This window comes from Crocodylus siamensis, chromosome 5, assembly GCF_052110815.1.
Source record: "Crocodylus siamensis isolate JL-2025a chromosome 5, ASM5211081v1, whole genome shotgun sequence".
NCBI lineage: Eukaryota > Metazoa > Chordata > Crocodylia > Crocodylidae > Crocodylus > Crocodylus siamensis.
In genome coordinates this window covers 33,203,577-33,228,324 of record NC_143399.1, presented here as the reverse complement: position 1 = coordinate 33,228,324, position 24,748 = coordinate 33,203,577, and the positions used below count along the sequence as shown (strand labels likewise).

General features: G+C 42.2%; 1 protein-coding gene across 2 annotated transcripts in view; it reads left to right on the top strand.

The window, feature by feature from the left end:
* Positions 1-24,748, top strand: part of BCAR3 (BCAR3 adaptor protein, NSP family member) — a 147,490-nt gene that overhangs the window by 178 nt on the left and 122,564 nt on the right. The window contains exons 1-2 of one of the 2 annotated variants that reach the window (XM_090049585.1): positions 16,068-16,355; positions 22,759-22,882. In XM_090049585.1, coding sequence (XP_089905711.1) covers positions 22,793-22,882 — 90 coding nt within the window. In that variant the 5' untranslated portion in view covers positions 16,068-16,355; positions 22,759-22,792. Of the gene's footprint in view, positions 1-16,067; positions 16,356-22,758; positions 22,883-24,748 lie in introns of those variants that run through there. The other variant, XM_090049586.1, reaches the window with a different exon arrangement.

Here is a 24,748-nt window from a genome sequence, read left to right as displayed (position 1 = left end):
GAGATTTTAAAGCCTGATTAGATTGCTAAGCCAGGGCAATTATTCTGCAGTATATCCTTTTGTTAAAGTTCAAAATCCAGCAAAATCTAACTCTGTAATATTATGGTTCAGAAAACCATAGCAGAAACTAGTTAACCTTTGTCCTTTAGTGTTATATAGTGTTTTAGGATATAGATAATTACAGTAAGATTTTTTACCTTGTCTCTGTCATTCATAAAACTTGTATCTATTGTATCCCCTGGAAGTCCACTAACAGCAAGATTCTTTTCTATTATATCAAATGATAATTGGGGCAGCTTTTTGCAGACTGCTGAATTACTCTTGGCTTTCTTGAAATAGTGGGGTAGCAATCTGAGTTCCCAGGAAAGGGAAAAATTCTTATTTTAGCAGAGCTTTTCAGTAGCCTTTGAAGAAATAAGAGAGAAGGTAGAGAGAAAGCTATTGAAAAATGCTACAAATTTTGTGAGTAATGGTCTTATTTAAACTGTCAAAAGGCTAGGATGATCGGTTTCATACAGGCACAGAAACACGGAAAGTTTCCATGATAAGCTACATGGACAAATTTACATGTAAATATTTGTGAGTTGATGTTGTTGGTGAAAAGAGTTTAGAAGAGAGCAGTGATAATATCTAGTCAGTGTAATGTCTGCTTTCCTGATGTTGACAGCAATATAGCTAAGAGCAAATTTCGCATGACTGTACTTGTTTCTGCACTCAGAAAAATGTTGCACTCCTGGCATATGCATCATTTTCTATGTGAGGTAGAACTCTGCTGACCTGTACTGAAACAAATTTAGGTTTTAGTTTATTGCAATATATAAATTTGAATGGTTTAGTCAATGTGTAACACTAAAAGGTAGTGAAAACTTTTAATATAAGATATGTAAACTGCTAAACCACTCTTTTAAAGCACAGATCTATTCAGATAAAAACTCTGCCTCACACACATTTGGAAACACTAAAGGGCCTCTCAGTTCCTCGGTGAGTCTTTTGGCTGCAATATGCTTTGGTTCTGGGGTTTCCACCTACCTCTTCATCTGAGGGCTCGATTTCATACTTTAGGAACCCTTTTTTTCATTTATAGAGTAATAGATTCACCACAGCAAGCATCACTAGCCAGTGACTTGTCGCTTTCCAGAAATTAATCAACAGCAGAGGGTGCAGGAGTGCAGCATAATATCTATTAACCCACAGTGAAATAGCATGACATAGCTCCTCCAGGGACAATTGTGCTTGATCAGCTCAGCCATTGTTGCTTAGGGTGGCCATTCGTCCAGTTTTATAGAGGACAGCCTGGTTTTCTGCTACTCTGTCCTCTGTTCTATTGACACGAAACCGGACACCTTTATGTCAGACTGGTGGAAGTCTGCAGAGGAAAATAGAGGACATAAAGGCGTCCAGTTTTGTATCAACAGGACAGAGGACAGAGTAGCAGAAAACTGGGCTGTCCTCTGTAAAACTGGACGAATGGCCACCCTATTGTTGGTTATTGAGTGACCTGAAATCAGCTGTTTTAGGCCTCATGCAGACATTCTGTTTCCTCTGGGAGACTCACAGCTCTCCCAGTAGAAACTGCGAGTAGACTGATGTTCAGGATTTTCCTCCTACAGTAATAATGGCCAGTCCAAGAGAAAAATAACCTGGGAACAACCAGGATTAAATTGTTCCCAGGAGATTTTCTCCTGGGAAAGCGAATGTCTATACATGCTGTTAGTGCTTAAGGGTGCCTGTACACAAGCGTGGAGGCTCGTGTAATTTCAGCATATTTACAGAGCATAGGAGCAGACTTGATTCTGCTGGGTCATGGTAATTACCACGCTCCAGCAGCCTCCTGCGTCTTGTGTATCAGCATCCCTGCACTCATAGGCAGAGAGAGAAAAAGTTACTTGGGGGGGCGCCAAATGAAGGGACAGGGTGAGGGAGGGAGGCTGGGGCAGGAGCAGGCCCTGCACAGCTGGGGTGGGTGTGGGATGGAACCATGGTTTGTCCAGGGGGCGCCCAGTGCAGGGAGGGGGTGGTGGTTCCCGCGGCTGCATGCACCCTGGGAGGGCACGTGGGGCGCATGCCCCCGGATCTGTGTGGGGTGAGGTGGGCTGCAGCTGCGAACTGGGAACAGGGCTGCACCGGGCTATTCCTGGTTGGGGGCACTGGGCTGGGATGCACTCAGTGTGGACAGCGGCAGCGCTGAGAGGGGGGCTGGGGGGAATATGGTGAATTTTGGGATAGCTGCAGCCTCCACACCATAGCCCCCTCCCAGTGCTGCCCCCCACCCACCCTGAGTGCAACCCAGTCCAGCCCCTGCCAGGAAGAGCCCAGACCAGAGCTTCACCCCGCCCCGCCCAGCCCCATGCAGATCCAGGGGGCACACGTCTCGTCCCCCTGCCTTCCCAGGGTGCACACAGTGGCAGGAGCTGCATCCCCCCCGGATGAACTGCTCGTGTCTCTGTCCCATGCCCTGATGGCTGTGCAGCGCCTGCCCCTGCCCCTGCCCCAGCACCACTCCCTCATTCACCCCTACTGCAGCTGCCAGAAGCCCCCAGCCAGGCTGCCTTACAGCCTTACCACTGCCCCACGTTTAAGAGGGCTAAGCCCTGTTAGCCCCCTCCCCACCTTCTGCTGCCTATACCCACACTTCAAAGTGGCCAGGGGAGTGTTTGTACTAAAGCTTGTCAAACTAGCTTTAGTTCAAGCATTCCCACCACTATTTTGAAGCATGGGGATGCTGATACATGAGACACTGTGGAGCTTTAATTAGAATGGCTCTCAGAACCACTCTAATTAAAGTGCTTCCCCCCACCCCCAGAGCACATGTAAAAGTGCCCTAAATGCCCAGCATAATTTTTATGAAAGCACTTCTCATTACGCTCACATTATAAACCTTTCTGGATAGCTACAAGTGCAGTATGCATCAAGTTTATGCTTGTCCCTCTTATGTAATAAAGCACAGCCTTTAGTTTTATGTGTAAAGATTAATGGCTGTAATTCCTGTTGTCTCTGACTATAGTGTTATTTACTTTGTTTGTACTTAGGCTAGAAAGAACATAAGGAGGAAAGGTATTATTGACGATATTTAGTGTGAAATATATTTACCACTTTTAGGTAGAACCTCACAATATAATCATTTTCCTTGTTTTCTTCATGAAGCAAGTCTTTGCCCATGTGAAAGCTTTTGAAATCCTCCATCATTACTTATTATCATGCTTTTTCCCCAAAGCGTCAAGAGGGCCAGTGTCCTCTGGACAAGAGGAACTGAAATAATCTATTTCTGGAGTTCATAAGTAGCACTTCTCAGCTGATGAAGGCATGCTAAGGTGTCACTTCTAGGTCTGGAGCATGTTAAGAGACTTGGTTAGGCAGAGTGTGCTGAGTAAGGCTGTGCGAAGCTTCAGTAGTCGATTCAATTCTGAGGAAATTTGGCCTGATTTGGCGGCCGAATCTCCAAATCCGAATTGAATCAGGAGACCTATTAAAAGGTCCAAATCGAATCGGAAGCCTCCAAATCAATTCAGAAAAGATTCAGCACCACTTTGGAGAATCGGCCATAACCTAAATACGCAGCAGTCATCACCACGCTGGACACAGCTGCCTCCAGCTGCTAAGTCTGTTGTGGTGGGTGGAGGGAGGAGGGAAGGCATGTTGGGGAGGGAGGGATTGGGGCTGGGACTGGGACAAGCTTAAACAGCCAGGGCAGGGTGAGCACAGGACTCGGAGAGGGGGCATGGGAGTGCAGGATGCGGGTGCAGCAGTGCTGGGTGCCCTGCTGCCGCTTGCCCAGCCATGGTGGGGGGAAGTGGGTTGCAATGCAGGCATGGCTCGGTCCAGATGGAAGGGGGCAACTGGCAGCAGGGCATAGCACCTGCTCCCAGTGCTACTGTGCCTGCATCCTGCCCCCCCTGCACCCAGCTGGGCAAGCGGCAGCAGGGCATAGCCCGCTGCTCATCCAGCCAGGGTAGGGGGGCATGACATGCGGGCACTGTCACCACTTGCCCAGCAAGGGCGCTGGGTGCGGGATGCAGGCACAGCAGTGCTGGAAGCGGGAGCTATGCCCTGCTGCTGCTTGCCCCTTTTCACCCAGAGCGAGCTGCACCTGCATCACGCCCCACTCTCACCCCAGCTGGGCAAGCGGCAGCAGGGCATAGCAGGACCACTCCTGTTTAGTCTATGGCTGAATCTCCGAAGCGGCACCGAAGCTATGGATCCAATTCGACCTAATCAAATTGGGACAGTGATTCAGATCTCCAAATCAAATCACTGTCCCTCCAAAATCAGCCAAATCTGAATCCAAAGTGAATACTTTCCACTTCACACAGGCTTAGTGCTATGTCCTATCCTCTACGAGACCTGCCTTTGCCACGGTGTAGACAAGGCTTTTGTGTTCCTCTCCTCATTTGTGCTCAGTGTTTCTTGGGTGTGGCTGAAAACTTGGTCCATTTAAACTATTGCATAAAGTTAAAAAGAAAAAACAGAAACCCTTCTAGTTTTGCATCCCTAATAATTTTCCAGTAATCTGTTGCAGACATATAGACTTGAGCTCATATTTAGCCATCTAAACTACCTGATTTGTTGCTTAGTGGATAGACGTCTAAATGCAGCAACTGGTGCCCACAGTTAACTACACCTTTAAATTTGTACTTGTGATGGAATATAAGCTCAGAATTATAGCTAGATGGGAGGCTAAGAACCCTTTAAAAAATACTTTGTTACGTGAAAGGGCTTAAAAAGAAGGGAAAAAATATAACAAGTGTTGGAGCCTTTTTCATCTATTTTTAATGCTTTATTTGTTGGACAGTGTCATCAGATTAGTGTTACTTTCTACTGTGTCTAATCTCATTTGATTCAAGCAACAAAGAATGAAAAATCCATCTAGTATAGATACATTTTCTGAGTAAAGCGTATTTAGCAATTCAGTGAACATGACTGCTTTATATTCTAATTAGTTTAGCAGAATTAGATGAAGCTAATAGAAAATAGTCTGAACTAACACATTGGATATGAACCTTACTTTAGGTAAGATTTGGCATAGGTATAAATGTCATATATCTAAAGAAGTTATAGGCAAAATTTTGATTTTATTTACACCAATGTCTCTTAATTATATTTAACAGAATTCAATTGGTGTGAGAGCAGAGTTTGTCTACATGTGTTTTGCTTTAGGTAGCTGCTTCCTAAATAAAACTGAGCACTTATTTTAGTTATTCCTTCATAGCTAGTTATGAAATTACATATATGTATTATTTTTCTCTCCTTTGGGAGCATTTGCAGGGAGCAAGAGATCAGATCAAACTCTAGAAACTATTATCATGGTTCAGAGAAACTAACAGCAGTGTGGCATAATATGTGTACAGTATATAGGTCAGCTAAAGACAGCCGTGTTATGACAGTGACCTTCAATGAGACTGTTTCTAGATTCAAAGGTTAATTTTAGTTTCCAAGACTGCTCAGTCCTCCCGGGTATATTCTTTGGAGTAATGTATGGACCTTTTGTGGTTTATTGTTCACTGGAGAATGAATGGAGATCCTTTGGCTCATTTATCTTAGTATCTCACTTGGGATTTGAGCTGAAGTCCCAGAAAGGAAAGACCAGTACTGTCTTTTTACATTCAAGTCATTAGGCTTGCTACAACAATTCTCTGTTGCATGAATATTTTGTCAACAATAGAACCTAGAGGCACTTCCGAGGAGTCTGTAAAAGCTGAATGATTTTGAATAGTAGCTAAACAGTACTTGCATTAAATAGATCACTTTGGTGCTCTCCACTGGGATTTTAGAATGAGAAAAATCTGTCTCTGGAATCATTTCATTTAATCTTGTACATCTCTCCCTCCTTTCTTTTCCCACCGCTGCTTCAACTGCTTTTTTAGATAAAAAACATAAAATCAACTGAACTTATCACACAGAATTTTTAAATTCAGTCCTGTTTGATGTTTAATGACAGGCCCAGATATGATACATTTGACTGAAATGGCATGCCTGCTTTGAGAAGGTGGCTGAGCTGGTCATTTTGTAGAAGTGTAGGTGTTCTCTTGTGGTAATGCTGCTGCTTACACATGTATGAGTTGCGGGGGAGGGGTTGGATTTTTATTATCATACTTTGGATGTCATTAGAAGTAGGTACAATATCAATCAGAAACATTATATCAGCCTGGCTCTTGTTATACTGTATATTTGATTATTCTGCCCTCTTTTACACTGTCGTTGTTGCAAGAATATTTAAGCTTCGAGCAAATTCCAGTGGATAGATTTACTGAATTTACCACCGTTAATTGAAAAATCACTATAGTAAATTCCCATAAATCTGTACTTGATACATCACGAAATCTGTTATAAGTTTATCCTGTAATTACAAGATTATAGCAACGATACCATCAAAGGCAAGAGATGCAACTGTTAGGGATCCAATTCTAACAAGAAACAGCTTGTTAGAGAGGGTTTTTAAACAAGTCAGATAATATGTTTGTGCCTGTCAACAGGTAGCCAGACACTAGAGCAGTCTCATGGGGTTTGTTTTTAGTGAAACATTTACTTCCAGTTAGTATGCATAGGTTACTATAGTCAAGCTAGACTTCCTTAGCCTAAGTGAAAATGGTTCCAGAGTAAGACAAGACATTAACAGAAAGGTTGAAGTGCTAGCAACTAGAGTACAAATTCTCTAGGGACCCTCGGTATATATTCTGTTTGATAACAGGTGCTAAATTCTATGCTGCCATATCTTCATTGTTGCTGTTACTCATACCAGCCACACACAGTACAAACAAACCTTCATTTCACTATGACGCATTCACAAATTTTGTGGCTTGTAGCTGCATCCTAACTGCATTATTTGAGCATAAGCAGTATTCAGGCTTCATCCTCATTGAAACATGTACATTTTCTACTACCCTTTGTTTAGGAGAGCTGAAAGAGACAGTGAATCATAATGTCACCAGTCCAACACAAAGGGAAGCACAAAGCTGTTCATGAATTTGAATGATATGGGTTCAGAGTCTGTATTGGTTACTGTTATAGAGTAGGGTGTTTGTGTATATGTAGGGAAGCACGTCATTCATGCGGTGGGGGGAGGGGGCTGTTCTGCTCCCCTCACCTCCAGCTGCCACTGCTGTGGCCACACCACACTGCTCTGGGTGGGGGAGGTAGGGAGCTTTAGCCCTGCAGCTTCTGCCTTGTGTGTGGAGCTCCAGCTCCAGCCCCTGGACGCCTTGGAAGGCAGAAGGCATTCTGGTGGAAGGCATCCAGGGGCTGCAGTTGGAGATCCGGTCATGGGGCAGAAGCCGCCGGGCCTGGCAGGGCTCTTTTTCTCCCTTCACCTCCAGCTTCAGCTCCTACTCCTGTCATACTGCACAGTGCAGCTCAGGGCATGGGGCAGCTTCTTTAAGCCAGGCAGCTTCAGCCCAGCTCAGGAAGATCTAATAAAACAGGAAAAGTATCTTCCTGCTGCCATGTTTCTGCATTGTGTCACCAGTCCTCTATTTGTTGATGTTTTGAAATTCAGTACATAACCAGAATAGTTTAAAAGAACAGGTGCATAATCAATTTAAAATGTTTTGTATACTTTTCTCCAATGATATAATTTAATTAAATAGAAGTTTGCTTACTTTAGAGGCTGTACCCAAAATTATAAAACACATCTTGTATTTTTTACTGTAAAAACAAAACTACATTAGAAATGCAAATACCAGTATTTATTTTTCAGGAAAACTAAGGTGTAATACAAAAGAAATTCTAATTCCTGTTTAGACCTCTAAATGACAAACTAATGAAAATAGGAGAGTGTCTTAGATATTGCAAAAAGGAAAATTTAACCATAGAAATGTTAAAAACCACCATCTTGATCATTTGGTTGACAAACTAGGACTGAAATAATCAGTTTCACCATTGATCCTGTGCTCTGTGCCCCAGGTTATGCCTAGAGCCAGAGAATAATTGGTGGTGGAGGAGGAGAAGGCTAAAGGTGGGGGAGGACACAGAGGCTGTGGCTCTGACTCCGACCCCAAGCCCAGGACAGGGCCTGAACTGGAGCTGCAGCAGCCTCCTCCTGCCCCCCATTACCCTCCCCCTCCCCTGCCCGACACTTGTTTTGGATTTGAGTAAATATGGTAATTTTCTTAAATTCCTTGGTTACTGAAATTGATTGATTGCATAAATATCTCATTTTTGTTTTGTCCCCACGGTTGAAGAATAAAAACATGATCCAAATGTTTAAACACTAAAAAACAAATATCAAAAGAATATAGCACGTTATCTACTATTTCCTAATATAGGGGTTGGCAACAATTTTGGCTGGAGTGCCCAAAACAGCCCAGCCTCCACCCACACCTCAACTTGGCATGCCAGAAAGTAGGGAGCCACAAGGGGCCTGATCCTCATTGCTGGCAGCAGCTGCACAAGCACCCCTGGGTGGATAGCAAGGGTGGAGCCAGGGTTGTGCTGCCCTGGCCCCTTCTCTGCCATGCACCATGAAGTGCATGTGCACCCGCTGTTGCTACAGAGCCAGTGCTGGGGCTCTAGATCCTGATGCCGCTGTTTGCAGCCTTCCCACCAATTGCTGCAGCTGCCTAGTGCCTGGGCTTACTGTGGTAGACCACCAGGAGGCTGCAAACATCGCCACAGGGCTCTAAAGCCCCAGCACTGGCTCCATGGTGGTGTCAGCTGCAGATGAGCCTCTAAATGCATGGCTGAGAAGGGGCCTAGGGCAGCACAACCCTGGCCAGTCCCCTGCCATCCTCCTGGAGGCCCATGTGCAGCAGCCACTGCCACAGTGCCAGTACCAAAGCTGCAGAGCCCCATGCAGCTGTTTGCAGCCTCCCAACTGCCTGCAGGCAGGCAGGGAGTCTGATAGTGCTAGTCCAGGCAGGGGGTATCCAACCACCCCCTTCCTTGCCAGGAGCCCCAGGTCTGAGCCAAACCCCACTTCATTGGCTCCAAAAAGGGGGACATCAGGGCAAGTAAGCAGAGTGGAAGGACCAAACTACTTTCTCCAGGTCCTCTGTGCAACCCACAGCCCTCTGGCAGCCACAGGGTAGGAGGCAGAGGTGAGATGGAGCCTCTGAGCTTCAGGACAGCTCCTCTTCTAGGTGCCATAAGCCAGGCAAATGGAGAGCTCATGCCCCATCCTTCTTCCACCCAGAGGCTAGTTCCCACCAAGGAAAACAGCCAGGACTAGAGCTCCTGTTGCCTGCAAGAGGTGGTAGTCAGGCTGCAAGCAGTTGCACAGAGCTCTGCAGCCCTGGCACCAGCTCCGTGGTGGCAGCTATTGCATCCGTGCCTCTTGGCAGACAGCGGGGGATGGGATGGGATGGGGTTGCACAGATCCAGACCCTTTCCCTGCCATGTGCCTGGAGGTGCTCACACAGCCACCACTGCCACAGAGCTCATGCCAGGGCTGTGGAGCCCCATGCAGCTGTTTGCAGCCTCCCAGCTGTCTGCTACAGCTGGCCCAGGCTCTGGGCAGCTACTGCCTGCTATGAGCAGCCTGCTGACCCAGGGCAGGGGGCCTCCACAGCTGTTCCTGTCCTGCTTCAGCTGGGCTCCATGGCAAACTGGGCTCAGCTTAGGACAACAGCAATGGCATATGGGTTCCTACTCTCTTCCTGGTCCCCCCAGATGTTCCCTGCCAACTTGGAAGCTGGTGTCGGGAAGGGAACCTGCCTGCCACCTCCACTACTATCTCCAGCCAGTTCTAGCTCCCCACTCAGCCCAGCTGGAATGGGGCAAAAAGACCAGGTCTGGAGCCTTCCCCTCTCCTTAAGTTGACCATAATGAGATCCCAGACAACCAGGACTTTCATGCCTAACATCCAGGACACCTCCCCTCCTTCCCTCTGTGCTCTCACAAGCCAGCAGGGGGTTAGTCCCCATCCAAGCAGGTAGCCATGCCTGCCCGCTGCTTGCAAGCTGGGTCACACTGCTCCAACTCCCTGCCCTGCACCCCTGCATTTCCAGGATGCCCATTATAATTCTCTTCAGCCAGCCAGGATTGGCCTCTTAAATCCAGGACTGTCCCAGCTAAACAGGGACATATGGTCACCCTACCCCTCCTGCCCCCAGGCTAGCCAGGGACAGTGGCAGGTACAGAAGCAGGGAAATGGAGGGGAGGGACATGTTGTGCTTAGCACATAGAAGAAAGAATAGGGGACCAAGAGGAAGGAAGAGAGATTCTTACTTGATTGAGGGATTTTAAAAAGTCCCCCACTGCAGTATGATTTGCCTGCCTGGTAGAGGGGAGGGAGCCAGGAGCAGGGGTACCAGTAGCTGCTCCCATGCCCCCCTTTATAAAATCTTGGATCTACCCATGTTAGGCTTAATTGCATCACATCAACAGAGTAGAAGTGCAGGTCATCTAAAGTGCTGGTAAGGGGAGAAAAGATCTCATACCTTAGCCTGTGCCTTGTTCAGGAAGCAGCATTTAATGTGCTCCAGGTAATAGGGGTGTTTTGGGACAAGTGAGGAGCTGAAGTGTGGCCAAAAAATGGATCCATCAGCAGTTTCATGACAGAAGGGTTTTGGTGTGTGCTGCAGTAGTAAATGTGGAATAGCTTGAGGAGAACTCTTTATCCTTTTGATCTCAGGAAAATTCCCAGTATCCAAACCAGCTGCTTGCACTGTGCCCTCAGACTAGATAGAGTTTGATCATACCAGAAACATTATTGTCTGTATTCCTGCAGGTGCTTCCATAGACTGAAATTCTAGTGAGAGCAAATGATATTTAGATAAAATAATCCTGATAATTTTATTTGATTTTTATCAATCAGAAATGCGTCTAGCCCTGGACAGCTCTGAGCAATAAGTAATATGTTGCTTCATTGACTTGAAAAGTTGGCAATGTTTGTCACCTTGCAGGATTTCTGCTGTTACAATAAAATGTGGTCTCTGGCAGGTATTAAAATATTGGCATCTTTGGGATCTGAGGCATTTTATATGCCAACCCAAACACTGAATATCCTGCGATGCATGTATGGCATGGCAGGACGCGTGATGTTTGGGATGGGGCATAAAATTCCTCAGATCTCAATTGCACAAGTGTAGGGCTGCAACCAGCCTGATTCTGCAGAACAGGTGGGGGTACTTCTGACCTGGATCCTGGGGATGCCCCATGCCTAATCCCAACATTCAGCTGAGCATCAGGATCAGGCATAGGCAGCTCTGGGTCCCAGTTCAAGAACTGTTAGCTGATCCAGCCTCATCCCAGGGATCATGCTGGATGTACCCCTGGAATCTGGGGCTGTCCATGGTCAGTGCCAATAATCAAGTGATTGTCAGGATTGGCACCAGACAGCCCAGGGCTGATTAGAACAGATTTCAAATTACTGTTGGCACTGGCCTCAGACAGCCCTGGGGCTGATTGTCAGTGTGGGTTGCAGCAGCCCTATCTGAAACACTACATATGCCACAATTTAGTTTAAGGTACTATACAAACCAGTCACAAAAATGTTCTAAATTATATGTGGAACACCTTTGTGACTGGTTTTCTATTTTATGGCAACATAAATTGGCTGAACATATGGCTCGTTGTAATTCATGGTTCAATTAGCGTATTAATTGCATCATAAATGTAATATCTTTCAGGGATTGATGAGTCAGATTTCTTTGGTGCAATCTTGTTTTTCTAAGGTCCTGTTCCCCTAAGCTGAGTACAAATAAATAGCAGCAGGTAGTTTCCTTGCTCTTAAATTTCCAAGTTTGTCCCTTCAGTCACTTCTGGAGGGTCTCTGCATGAAGGTCTGGACACTGAATTGTCCTGTCAGTGCTAGATGCGGTCCTTTAAGATCAGAGTTGAGACATGATAGCATTATGACATGAAGAAAGTTGCACTTCTATTAAATAAAGGAAGTCCTTCAATGTTAAGCAGCACTTCACTACATTCACTTAAAGAAAATATAAATGGGGAGCTGCTATTACCTCCCTCTAAGTAAATGTGCATTATTAGCATTAGGTATGGGCCTGCTGCCAATGGAAGTGCCTGAGATTCAAGCCCAGCATAGGATGGAGTGGTTCAGAGTGTTACTGACTCTACCTCATGATTACATTTGGAGAATACAAGAGTATAGAAAGCCAACAGGCATTTTTTATATATCCAAATTCTTCAGGTACAACAGTATGAATAGGTGTTAAGGCATATACTTCTAATTAATTATACCTTTAATTTTAAGTTGCAGGCAAGCTTGCTGATTAAGCACATAGTTAAATGCTGAATAGCAGTTTACAGGAACTTATCATTATATAAACTTTGTCCAAAATAAGGTTTGCAAGTTGAATTATGATTCATGCTGGTGTTTCTTTGCAGTTTGTGAATAGGTTTGCTAAATACCAGACTGAACTGAACAGTCAAGTTTGTAGGAACAATTTAAAGGCTAGTCTGCCCACAATATCTATGCTAATGGATTCTTTTCAAAGGACTTAGGGGTTTCCTCTGATGCATGAGACCTTCCAAACAATTTGTCAGAATGCTGGTTTGTGATACCTGATTATGGCAATTTAGAACAATGATTTGAACAAATGAACTGTGAAGTAAATGTGAGGATTAAAATGTGAGAATACGGTCACTGACAAGCTGCCTAGTAAGTTATTTGATATTGCATATTCCTACATGTAAACTGACTCAGCTTTGTCTGTTCTAAGCTATTGTTGCAAAAACCACTTGTCTCTGTTCAGACTGAAGAGCATATGTAATGTCTATGACAGGTTGAGCCTTTGGAAATGCAACTGGTTAAACAGAGTAGTCTGTTCAGATAAATACTGGGGATTCAGTCACATGGAAATCATTCCTGGAACAGGGCTGATAATAAGCATGACTAAAAAGAGGAAACAAAAAGGAGCTACAGACATGATAGAGAGCTAAATTCTCAGCATAAATAAATTGACATAGCTCCCTAGAGTTATGGACATAAATTGACATAGCTCCCTAAATCCTACAATGGATCTATGCCAGTATTTTTTAAATAAAAACTTACAGAAAATTACTTGAGCAATTTTAAAATTTCATATATTTTTTCTTAAACTGAATAATATAGCCCTAGGCCCCTAGCATATTAGTAAAACTTCTAGTTTTTTTAACTGGATAAAAAATGTGTCATGTTCTATATGATGATGCACCACACCATCTGCAGTCCCCATTTCAAAATCCTAGATTTGGCCATGACCAAGACCTCGTGCCTGAAACACTTGTCACACAATTACAAGGCTTCTCTCAATCAGCTCAGTATGAGAGTTACCTGCCTCTCTAAATTACAGTGCTTTTTATTTGTATGGATTGATGACCTTTTTCTGTGTGTTCAACCTAAACCTTCCTTGCTCAGCTTGATAGAGGATATACTTAGGGGCAAACAACATATTCTTGACTGGCGTGATAAACAGCAAACAGGCTGAAGGAAGTCTCGTCTCTATTATGTACATGCTCTGGTTGTTTCCATCTACTTACTATCTATGATCTTCAGTTGAATGTATGCCCAACTCTTCCTTTGCAGACAGTATTGCATGGAGTCTTGCCTGGATGCAAAGGAGCATTTCAAAGATGCCCTGTGTTACTCCTTCCTGAGAAGTTAGTCAAACTTCAGGTGCATCTTTGATTTCCCTGACCAGTGCTATCATTTGTTACATTTTAATTCCATACAAATTACCACTTTTCTCTGATCAAATTTTCTCTCATTTGAATAGAGCCTACTCTAAAATCAGTGTTACCCCTTTTGACCCAAGCAGTTAGCCAAAAATGTAGGGTCTTGCTGATTGTTCCAGTTTGAAGGAAAAACTGGTGGAGTCAAGTATCTCTGATGCACCTGCAAACACTGTTTGCCTCCTCTTTCCCAAGAAGCAAAGTATGGGCATTATGTACAATAAGAGACTGATGTATCTGTCTGTGCTACGTTGCAGTGTCCCCCTTCATTAAACTGTGTATGATACCTGTTTCATTATTTAAACTGAAAGAAAATCCCCAGGTAGAAAATTACTTGCCTCACAAATGGCCTACCACTGGCAAAGACTGGCCTCACGCCTCTGATTCACCACCAGAGTTTCTTGTCTGAATGACTTTGTTAGTGACACTGTGAAAGGGTTTGGCAACCCCTGGTATATGCTCCAGAGCATGGCACATGAAGGCATTTTGCTTGGCGCATGCGTCTCAGAGCAGACAGTGAGGAAAGGGCCAGGGCTGCATGGCCACAACAAGGATCAGGCGCCTTGTGGCTCCTCTGCTGTCTGCCTCTGGCATGCCAATATCTTACCAGTTGAGGATGGGGTGTTTTTGGTACTCTACCCAAAAACATTGCTAACCCCTGCTCTGTATTTCCTTGAAGGGCAATCAGTATTTGTTTCAGTGGTAATGCCAAGCACGGCAAACCTGTCATGTTGTACAGTTAAACACAAATGGTAGTATCAATTTTTATGTTCCTTTTCCATTCAATAAACTGTCTGAGAGAAAGAAGAAAAGAAGAAATGTGATTCAGCTTCTACTGAAAAATCAGTATTGTTGTGTTAGGAGATGGTAGTAGCTCCCAAAAGTGGCACCATAAGCAGCTTTTTTATCTTTTAACTTCATATCCATCCAAAATCTGTCCTGAACATAAGTCTGTGAACTGGCTAATTTTACTGCTCTTGTATATACATCGCTGACATTTTTCCAAGTTTATATATAGACTCTATAAATACAGGGTGCTGCATAGCTGAAGGAGTGGCATATTAACTAGGGTGGGTGATAGAAGCAATTACCCTGGGTATTGATGGGGAAAGGAGGCAAAAAAAATCAGTTTTTGCAGCAGCCATGCAGTTGTGATCACAGCTCCAGAAGTCAACCAGAAGTCACCACCATCCTTCTTTGCAGCAGTCACCCAGATCACCCAGCCACATTTTTATACTGCTGAGCTGAAGTGTTATTATTTTGTTTCTGTGAACCTTTTTGGTACCTCAGTCATGGTCAATCTCCAGCTGTAAAGCATGAATCTCAATTTTCTCTCATTCTTTTATGACAGAGGTACAAGCAGATGGCTATCCTGGAGGCCTGGCCTTACATATTCCAAGTCCCTTTCCATACTGAATTTCAATGGCAGGCTCATATACCCCTTTACTTTTAGGAACTTCATGAGTTTTTTGTGGCTGCATGTTTTAACAATGCTAATGTAGGTGTTTGGATTCATTGCAACTATTTGTTCATGAAAATTATTTTTTGCACCCAACTGAATACTGTGTTGCATGGAAATGATCTTTATTTAGAATCTAAATATTTCCCTAGCATGTAGTCTAAATCTGACTGGCTTTTTTCAAAGGTCTTTTGTCAAAGGCCCCTGAGCATGATGCTATCTGAGCTTAAAACATACATTAGAGCACTCACAAAATGGCTCGCTAAATCACTTCTCCAGGCAAAATAGTTTACAGTGTGATCAGCTAAGAAAACAGCCATCAATCAGTGTTGTTATTTAATACTTGTACATAGCAGCAGTTCCCTTGCTACTGTTAGGAAGAATAGACATGAAGCCTTATTTTTTAAACATGCTGAGTTTATAACAGTTTTCATTGATTCCAGTGAAAGATGAAGGCGATCAATGCTTTTGAAAAATCAAGGCAATGGAGCCTGCTTTAATATACTCTGTATTCTAGGTATCAGTCAGGATTGGCACAATCCCCACTCGTATTTGATTCAAGGTAGCTAATCAGGAAGATATGCAAAGTTTAGTTGGTTCAAATCTTTTAATTCTTGTCTATATGGCTGTCCAATAAGCCCTTCTTAGTAATAAATTGATATGTATGTGTTATACCCAAAAGGTAGTGATAACTGGGGAGTAAGGTATAACAGTCTGAAACTGATGAAGTTGAAAGTGCACGGTATGAAAAGCAAGCACTCCCTGGTCTGGATATGAATATTTAAAAACATGATGTGGACTGGCTTCTGCCATGAAACATGAGGTAAAATCCTGGCTTCAGAGAATTTGGTGGGAGTTTAGTATTACCTTCAAAGAAGCCATATGACAGCCCTTCTCTCTCCATCCCCATGTACAGAGTAAAATATGAGGTATAACATGATTTTTGTAGTCCATAAGATATAGTTCATCACCCACTAATTTTGAATTTCCTTACCTAGATTACTTTTCAAACTATAACTGTACACGTCCCGAGAATGGCAATGAAGTTAAGCTTGCTCTTACAACTTAATTAGGAATCTGATATTATGCATCAGTTGTCCTGACACTGACATGTAACAAGATACCATTACTTCATCATCATCCCTTGGTATTACTGGGAACTGGTAGTAGAAGAAGAAGGGATAGAGTCATCTGGACACTCTCAAGACATCCAAATAGAACAACTGGCATTGGATAGCTGCGCACCTACTGTGCTTTTGCTCCACTTCCGTTTCCATCTGTGTGCCTGCAGGTACTTCATTTTGGTTTTTTAGAACCTTCTTTTCCTGACAATATCCAGAAAATTATGTAACATAGACACCAAATGAAAGCTGAGTAAGCTGTTACACCTTTCTGGAAACACTCAGCTAACTGCTACAAAAAAGAAATGAAATAACAGGCTGACTTTTTTACAGTAATCTCATTTCACATAAGCAGCCAAACGGCTATCATACGATAACAGCTAATATTAATGTAGGTCATTACTAATGTAAACCAGATTGTAATCAACTATCTTGATTCAGAAAGCTCTATACTCACATATGTGATGATGACAAATACTACAACAATTTCCATGTTAGGATCGATGTGGAATTATAAATTTAATTAGGAATTATACATTTGCTAACATTACTTTATGAGCCAATGAAGTCATGTCATTCCCATTTTACAAGTGAGTAATTTTGTAGAGGTATTGAATGATCAGTTCAACAAGTGCATGTCTAATAGCAGTAATACAGGCTGGACCTCACTGATTAATTTTACTGCATCACAAAAAAAACCTTCCACTAAATAAGCAGGAAGTAAAACCAAACACAAAAGCAGCATAAATGGCCTTCTATGTTCTGGGGGACAGCATCTAAACACTCTGCCATACCTACAGGTCGGAAGCAGGAATGGCTGAGGATTGCAGTGATGTTGTTCTGATGAGCTCAGGAAGAACTGACTGATGAGTAATGACCACACAAGAGGGATATATTACTAGCTATATTTGCTATTCATCTGCAATAGTACTAACAATATGCTCCATGCTTTCCAGAGAGTCAAAGAAATTCAGTCCCTATCCATAAAGAGCAAACACAAATATAGAGACCAGGAGTCCTCAAACCATGGCATTCCATTTCACACAACTTGTATTGAATCTTCTGTTCTCCAGTAAATTCCTTGCCACTGAAATGGCAGGGTACTGGTGACTCCTGCTCTCTGTCTTCAAGGTGCAGTAAATGTTTGTTCATAGGGTGCTTTGTGGATGGGGCACTGGGGGAAAATGGGTAATTTTGTGGACCCTTAGACAAGTTAGTCTTCTGTGAACACAGAGAACTGGATTTGATGGCATTGGAGGCCCCTTGCAGCCCCTATGTTTGTATGTCATGGACACATGCAGATTTTAGAAGAGACAATATGAGTCCTGCCAAGTTCCCTCCCATGCCTTTAGTACTGGTCACACATTTCCTCATAGTGTAATACTCAGCAACTAGCAGATTCCAGGCCAATATATTTATCTATGCTGATATTTTTGATATAGTAAGATGTAATTAAATGAACTGCATGTACTCAGCAAGGCTTCCACTAACAGTGCTCCTAATCTGAAATCAAAAAGGTGAAAACATGAACTGGAAAAGAATAACAGAAAACTCCCCCCTGGAGATGGAGTGGGGGGTTCAATCCCATACCTGCCATGGTGGGTGCAGAGCACAGTCTTCTTCCAGGCATTCTCCATTACACCTCCATTACTTACCAGTCTTACTGCTTTCCCCTGTCCTAGAGCCTGAACAAGGGAAAAGCTGTTATCCAAGCTCCGAATACCTAGTAGGGTCTCTGCACCCAGGTAACAATAGATTTGGTAAAGCAGAACTTGTTAAGGATGACAGTTGCATCATGCAATTATCAAATACAGCAGGCAAGAACAAGATGGGAAAGACAGTAGTTTTTAGTTACAGGGATGGAGAAAGAGGACAAGCTTGCACAAAATTCAATAAAGGGTAAACAGCAGGCAGAAATACTTTTTATGAAATAACCAGATTGAAAGGCATTAACCTAGCATGTTGAAAACAGTGAGATTTGGTATCTTGTTGTAAAGCCAATATGTCCTTTTTTGTATTAAAATTTTCTTTGATTTAACATAGGTGCAAATTAATAACAAAGCAAATGTAGCTAGTTTATTTATCATGTTTTATTGTTTAAAGTGTGCTTCACTCCTGGTATTCAACTTCTCTTTATTGTCGGGTGAAAAGGACAATGACTCTGAAACGGTTAGTCTAGATGTGTAATTACCAAATATTAGAACAGTATTTGAGATATTCAAAAAGACATAACCAACTTAGTTTAATTTTAGTTAGACAAAGTTGGGAAATTAGATTGATCATTTAGCTAACTGGACTCTTAAAATGGAGAGAGCAAAGTTACAGGGCTGAACATAAAAATGGTGTGAACATGACACAGAAATTGTTAAGGATGACGGTTACATCATGCAATCATCAAATACAAGAGGCAAGAACAAGATGGGAAAGTCTTTTTAAGGTTTACCAGCATCAGAATCCTGCTAGCTGGTGTTTCTTGTTAATGCCCTTTTTTCACCAGGAACTATTGTGTCTTTTCTGCAGACCATCTTACAGCTATAGACACTCATTGAAAATAGACTGATATGGGACAGTTGAAATGCAGTGTTATTGAGCTGGCTGAGTTTTTCTTGTCTTATATGAGATTGTTTTTTCTGGTCTGAACCATCTATAGAAATATCTCTGGGACCCAAGGGATGACAAGGTCGAACGGTTATAAACTCCTCCAAGACCGTTTCAGGCTGGACATAAGGAAGAACTTCTTTGCTGTCCAAGCCCCCAAGGTTTGGAATAACCTGCCATTAGAGGTGGTTCAAGCACCTACTTTGAATGCCTTCAAGAGAAATTTGAATGTTTATCTTGCTGGGATCCTATGACCCCAGCTGACTTCCTGCCCCTGGGGCAGGGGGCTGGACTAGATGATCTTCCGAGGTCCCTTCCAGCCCTAATGTCTATGAAATCTATGAATCCCCCAGTAAGTGTTGTAATGAACCGTTACATCATCAGAGCATTCTTGAACTGTTAGTTTAATGCATTTCATTCTTTCAATTTATGCTTAAAGCACCCATACATTTGTTGTAGGTGCATGCACAATAATGAAAAGTATATAACATAACTGACAGAAGCTATAATATAATGGATGGCCTGCAACCCAGAAAGCTGCACTGATAGTATTGATCACACCGCTCTCCTATCATACCATTCTAAACATCTTCATCCACAACCCAACCTTTTAAAATATGTAGTTGAGTATTATGAAGGTTCAGGAACCAAATGCATGAAAAGGGATGGAGGGAAATGCATTTCACAGCCTATCTAGCTTATCTTACCAGATGCGGTACCTATGGACCAAGAACAGAAGAAGACTCCAGTGTTTAGGGTCCTTTCACAGTATAATAGTATCTTCATACCTGTGAAATGTAATCCCCCTGGCTCTCTTCCAAGATGACTATCAAGATGAAATTCTTAGTGGCGTCCAAAAAATACCATTTTGCTGTGAAATACTCTGGCTTTTCAGATAAGTTTTTCTAGCCTAAATTCTTACTAAGCTTTCCCAGTAATGAGACATCTTTGTAATTTAAAGAATGCAATGTCTGCATTATGTCATGTTTTCCTTTAGAGGGTAGGTTTTTTTGGCTTTGCAGTCTGTTGAATGTATAACTTCAGCACTGTTACAATGTTCCAAGAATTATAAGAACGTGAAACAGCTAATTTTGTTTGACAGAAAGCAATTATGGCTTCTTGCTGACCATAGTACATCAGCCTGTGGGCAGTTTCATGTTACACATTTGGAGTAGGCAGGCAGGTTAGAACAAGTGTTTTGTTGTTGAAAAGTCACATTTCTATTGGTCTATATACAGAGTTAGTTAAAATTTTTCAGCAATGGAAAAAGATCAAAAACTTAAAAAATCTAACACAGATATCTAAGATGTTATGACACTAGATTTGAATGCATCCTATTTACAGTCTTAGTGTATATATATTTGAGAGAACCATAAGATTTTTAGGCTTCCAGTCATAGGCTTAAGTCAGATGTCAAAGTTATTCATTGTTCCATCTTCTAATAAAAGCCCATCCAGAACCCTGCAACAATTCTGTGCCAAATACACTAGTTAATTAGATAAAGCAGTGATGTTAGGAGTCTATGAAGATGCAGTAACATAGGGACACAGCCAGGCATCCAGGGCACAGGGGCAGCAATGACTTCTGGTTGCCGTATGATTGGGATCATGCAGCTGTTGGCAGCAGCTGCTTTTTTCAGGTCCCTTCCTCAAGTTATTGCTCGGGGCACAGTTATCTCATTCGCCCCACCCTAAGTATGCCACTGGGCAGATATTACTATTATTGTGCGATTAACATGTTAATCATGACATAAATTGCAACATGTCATATATTCATTTTATTTATGGTATAGCATATCTTTGGTTGATGCCAACAATCAGATGATTATCAGCATTAGGATTAAGACTGCCCCAGGTTTTGAACCAGCTTGGAGCTGTCCCAGGCTTATGCTGACAATCAGCTAATTGTCAGGCATTGGGCCTGGGACAGCCCCAGATCTCAAACCAGGCCTAAGACTGCCCTGGGCTAATGCTGATAATCAGCTGATGATTGGCATCATCCCTCCAGCCCAGGATTGGGTTGGGGACAGCCCTGGGACCCGGTTTGGCTATAACAGTGTCACGATTGGTATCTGAAGAATGTTATGCCCTGTGAAATCTATGAAATCTATCCCAGACATTGTGCATCCTTCAGTGCACATCCAGCATAGCAGGATGTACAATTTTTGGATACAGCATAAATTCCTCAGATCCTAATCATATCATTATATTAACATTTTCTAGGGGCCTATTTAATATATTTTTCTATATCTTTTAATGCAGTTGAGTACACGGATCACAAGAAAAGATAGCACCAAGTAACTGCTAAGGGTCCTATTGCTAAGTTTGAGAACAACTGGGTTAGATTATGACTTATTAAAGTTTGAGACCATGACACAACAAGTTGCACTACCGGAGTGATAATAACTGGAGGCTCTCTACAGAGGGCTGAGCCAGATAGAATGCCATTTTGGATGCTGATGAGGAAAGGGTGCTCCTGAGTAGAATATTTCTTTTAGACAAACAGTTGTTTTGCCAAAATGCATTTTGGTTGCAAACAAATGGAAATGTTGTCAAACAGTTCATTTTAGCATTAATGAAATATGTTAGTTTGGTTTTATGGAGTAGATAAAGCTGACTTAGGTGCTGTTCACACAACTGAAGTGGAGAGTGATGCTCCCTAGTATAACAGAAAAGGATGAACACTCCATGTGGAAGCCCATGATTCAAATTCCACCTATGTCCAGAACAGGGCCTGAAACTGAGAGATCCTTCTACCAGGAGAGTGCTATAATCATGAAGTATTTCTCTGATTCAATTAATATTTAATTACTTCTACAAAGGGAAGGACTCCAGTAGAAGAGGCTCAGTGACTCAAAAATATCTGACAGCTGTACTTGTTAGGACATAGTCCTGAGAGGTGGGATAATCCAAGCTAACTTTAATTTCAGCCACCAAATCAAAACACAAAATCTGTTCTGATGGTTTCAGTTCAGCCACAAAACCAAAAAAATCAACTATGAACTGCAGCATAGTTGTCCCCCCAGTGGCATCCTTTAATATCCAGTGTGGGTGGTAGGTTAAAATAGCATGGCTTGTGAGCCAGCAGATGAGCTAAGAAATGGGTTCTTGGATCTTGTAGCTGAGGACCAAAGCTGAGTCCTAGTTCCAGGAAGAAGCCAACAAATATAAAAGTTCTTAGAAAGATTTCATTTATTGAATGCTCAAAATCAAGCTCAGCCAACTTTCTAACAGAGCCCAATTTATATGTTGTTTCCCAATTATAGGATATTCTCTAACTGACTGACTTGTCTGTGAGTCTCTGATAAACACACACCACAAATTCCTATTCACTCTTTGTCCCCTGTAAGCCACTCTGTCCCATTCACTTCCTCCACATTCATTCACATATCAGTGTCCCATTCAATATTCTCTCCCTCCCATACATTTTATCATTCAATTTACTAAACATTAAGGAGGGAATATGGCATGGTTTTTGGATGAGGATATTGAAGAATATTCTCCATGAATATAAGAACTGAGCATTTTTAGATAATACTATAGCACTGTGGGCCTCTGTTCATTCATCTTCTTAAAAACCATGAAAGCTAAATGAAACACACAGAGCCTTTAACATACCCAGTAACATCAGAGTTACAAATGAAACAGTGAACTAAATGCAGACTTGTGGGCAGGTTCTCGGTTGATATAAACTGTCATGGTCCCATTGACTTAATTTATGCCTGCTGAGAATCTGTCTGTAAACCTCAAACTATGAGCATATTAAAACATAATTAACTAGTAACTCTACATTAATGACCTGATCATTTGAATTTCTTTGGAATTAATAGTACTACATAATCAAAGGAGCCCATTTGCTACTGATGTGCAACTTTCAATGCTGCCAGTTTTCCACTGTTATCTATCATTCACTGAATAAGCAACTATGTTGTATTTGCCTATACATGAGATCTAAAAGCTGATTTTTGTTCTGCAGTCAAAGCATCGTGAGACTAGGGAAGTGACAGACGATGAAGCATTTATCGATTTCTAACTGGCTGACCCAGCTGGGACTCCCGGAATACTGCACACTCTTTGATGAGCAGTATGATGGCGTAGAGGTAAGAAAATGGATTTTCAGGAAGATTGCCATGAAAGTTTCAAATCAGACTGACAGTTAATCTCAGAGGTAGTAGGGGAACAATCAGAAAATAGGAAATATGAGCTTTACATTAACACACAAATCTCAGGTGAACAGCTGAATTCTGGTTAGGATTTGAGAAAGAAAGTATTGCCCAAGTAATCCTTTATTTTCAAATTGAGTTTAAAGAAGATTGAAGAGCATATACATTAATAATGGAAATGATATGTTATCTTAATGTCAGTTCCAACTTCCTGTAAATGCATAGCCTCTGAGAAAGACACAACTATGCAGGAGAACTTTAGAAAAACTGAAAAACGATCTTCTTCACCTAACTTATTCCAAAAGAACTCACATAATTGCTGGACCATTGCAGCTACAACATTACACTTACACTATCTAGTCTCTGCAACTGATTTTATTTTAGCCAAAAGATCAACAAACTATTATTGAAGCATATATTCTTTTTTTGCTTTGGGGTTTTAATACTCTTAGTAAATACAAATACATTTCTTAACTGAATGCTTTCAAATATAAACTATTTATCAGTACTTCTGCTGGGAACTAAAGAAAAAGATCATTCAGGACAGTGTGTAATTTTGTGTGAACGCAATAAAGTCTTACACTCATCATCTCCATGCAAAATTAGGGTTTAAGGTCTGAAAGTCTGATGTGTGATGCTTTGTGTCTACTCATTCTTGCTAACAACTGTTGGAGATGATTCTATTAAATTAGTACTTCCTTGCAATGTGTATTGTTGGCTGAAAGACAAAATGATTGGGGCTTTTATTTTTCATAATTTATGGATAAATAAACTATTCTTTCTCAAATTTAAGTAATGTGATTAAGCGAGACACAAACAGGATCCTGTTTCTATAATCAGCTTCTGTAAACTGTAATGCTTATTACCAGGAATAGTCCCATTAACTATTGTGCATGGAACTACTCCTAGTAGCAGGCAATATATAGTTATTTGCCTGATAGACCTAAGGACAGAAAGATGAAAGCAGGGCTTTGTCTAATTTCAAACAAAAGCGGAAAGATCAAAAACACATTTTGTAACTGTTTGCTAAAACTTATTGTGAACACAGCCACTTTGCCAAAATGCAGCAGTATAGTCTATTTGTCCTGTACTAAGCAAAGGTTCTCAGTTTGTAACATTAAATCAGTGGTTCTTAACCTTTTTTGGGCTTGAGGCACCATTCACTGGACTCAAGGCATGCCTTCATAACTTTTGTGAATTGACTGGCAACCAATTTCAAAAACTACTTTATTGTACAGTGCTGACCTACTTACAGAGGGGTCAGATAGTGGGGTAGAGGATGGTCAGACAGGGACAAGACTGAGCATGTACTTATCTGCTTATCTTATCACATCTCACGTATCCTCAAACCTTATATCTGGCCCTTCAAGGGATCTGACAGAACCCCAGTGTTCCTTGGCACCCTGCTTGAGAATTGCTAAATGGTTACACTTAGGGTGCAGACAGATGTTACATTTTACACATGATCTGGCCCCTGAAAGTGCTCTGCTGCCATGAGCTAATGCATTTGCACAGCTGCAGAGTGCTTTTAAAATGGCTGATTGCATGAAAAATTAACCCTTGTCAAGTTTGTTATTAGATCAAGGTGCTCTGCTTTAGTGCACCCTAGAGAACTTGTGTTCCCTTGAGGGTTAATTTTTCTTGCAGGGTCAGGGCTGTCAGCCAGGAGGGAGGGGGAAGCCAGCAGCACAGAGCTGCTAGCTTGTGTGGCCTGAACTGGAGGAGGAGTGGGAGTGTTGTACAGAGCCCTCTCGCCTCATGAGCCCCACCGCCCCAGCCAGGGTACTGATGGGGAGTCAAGCT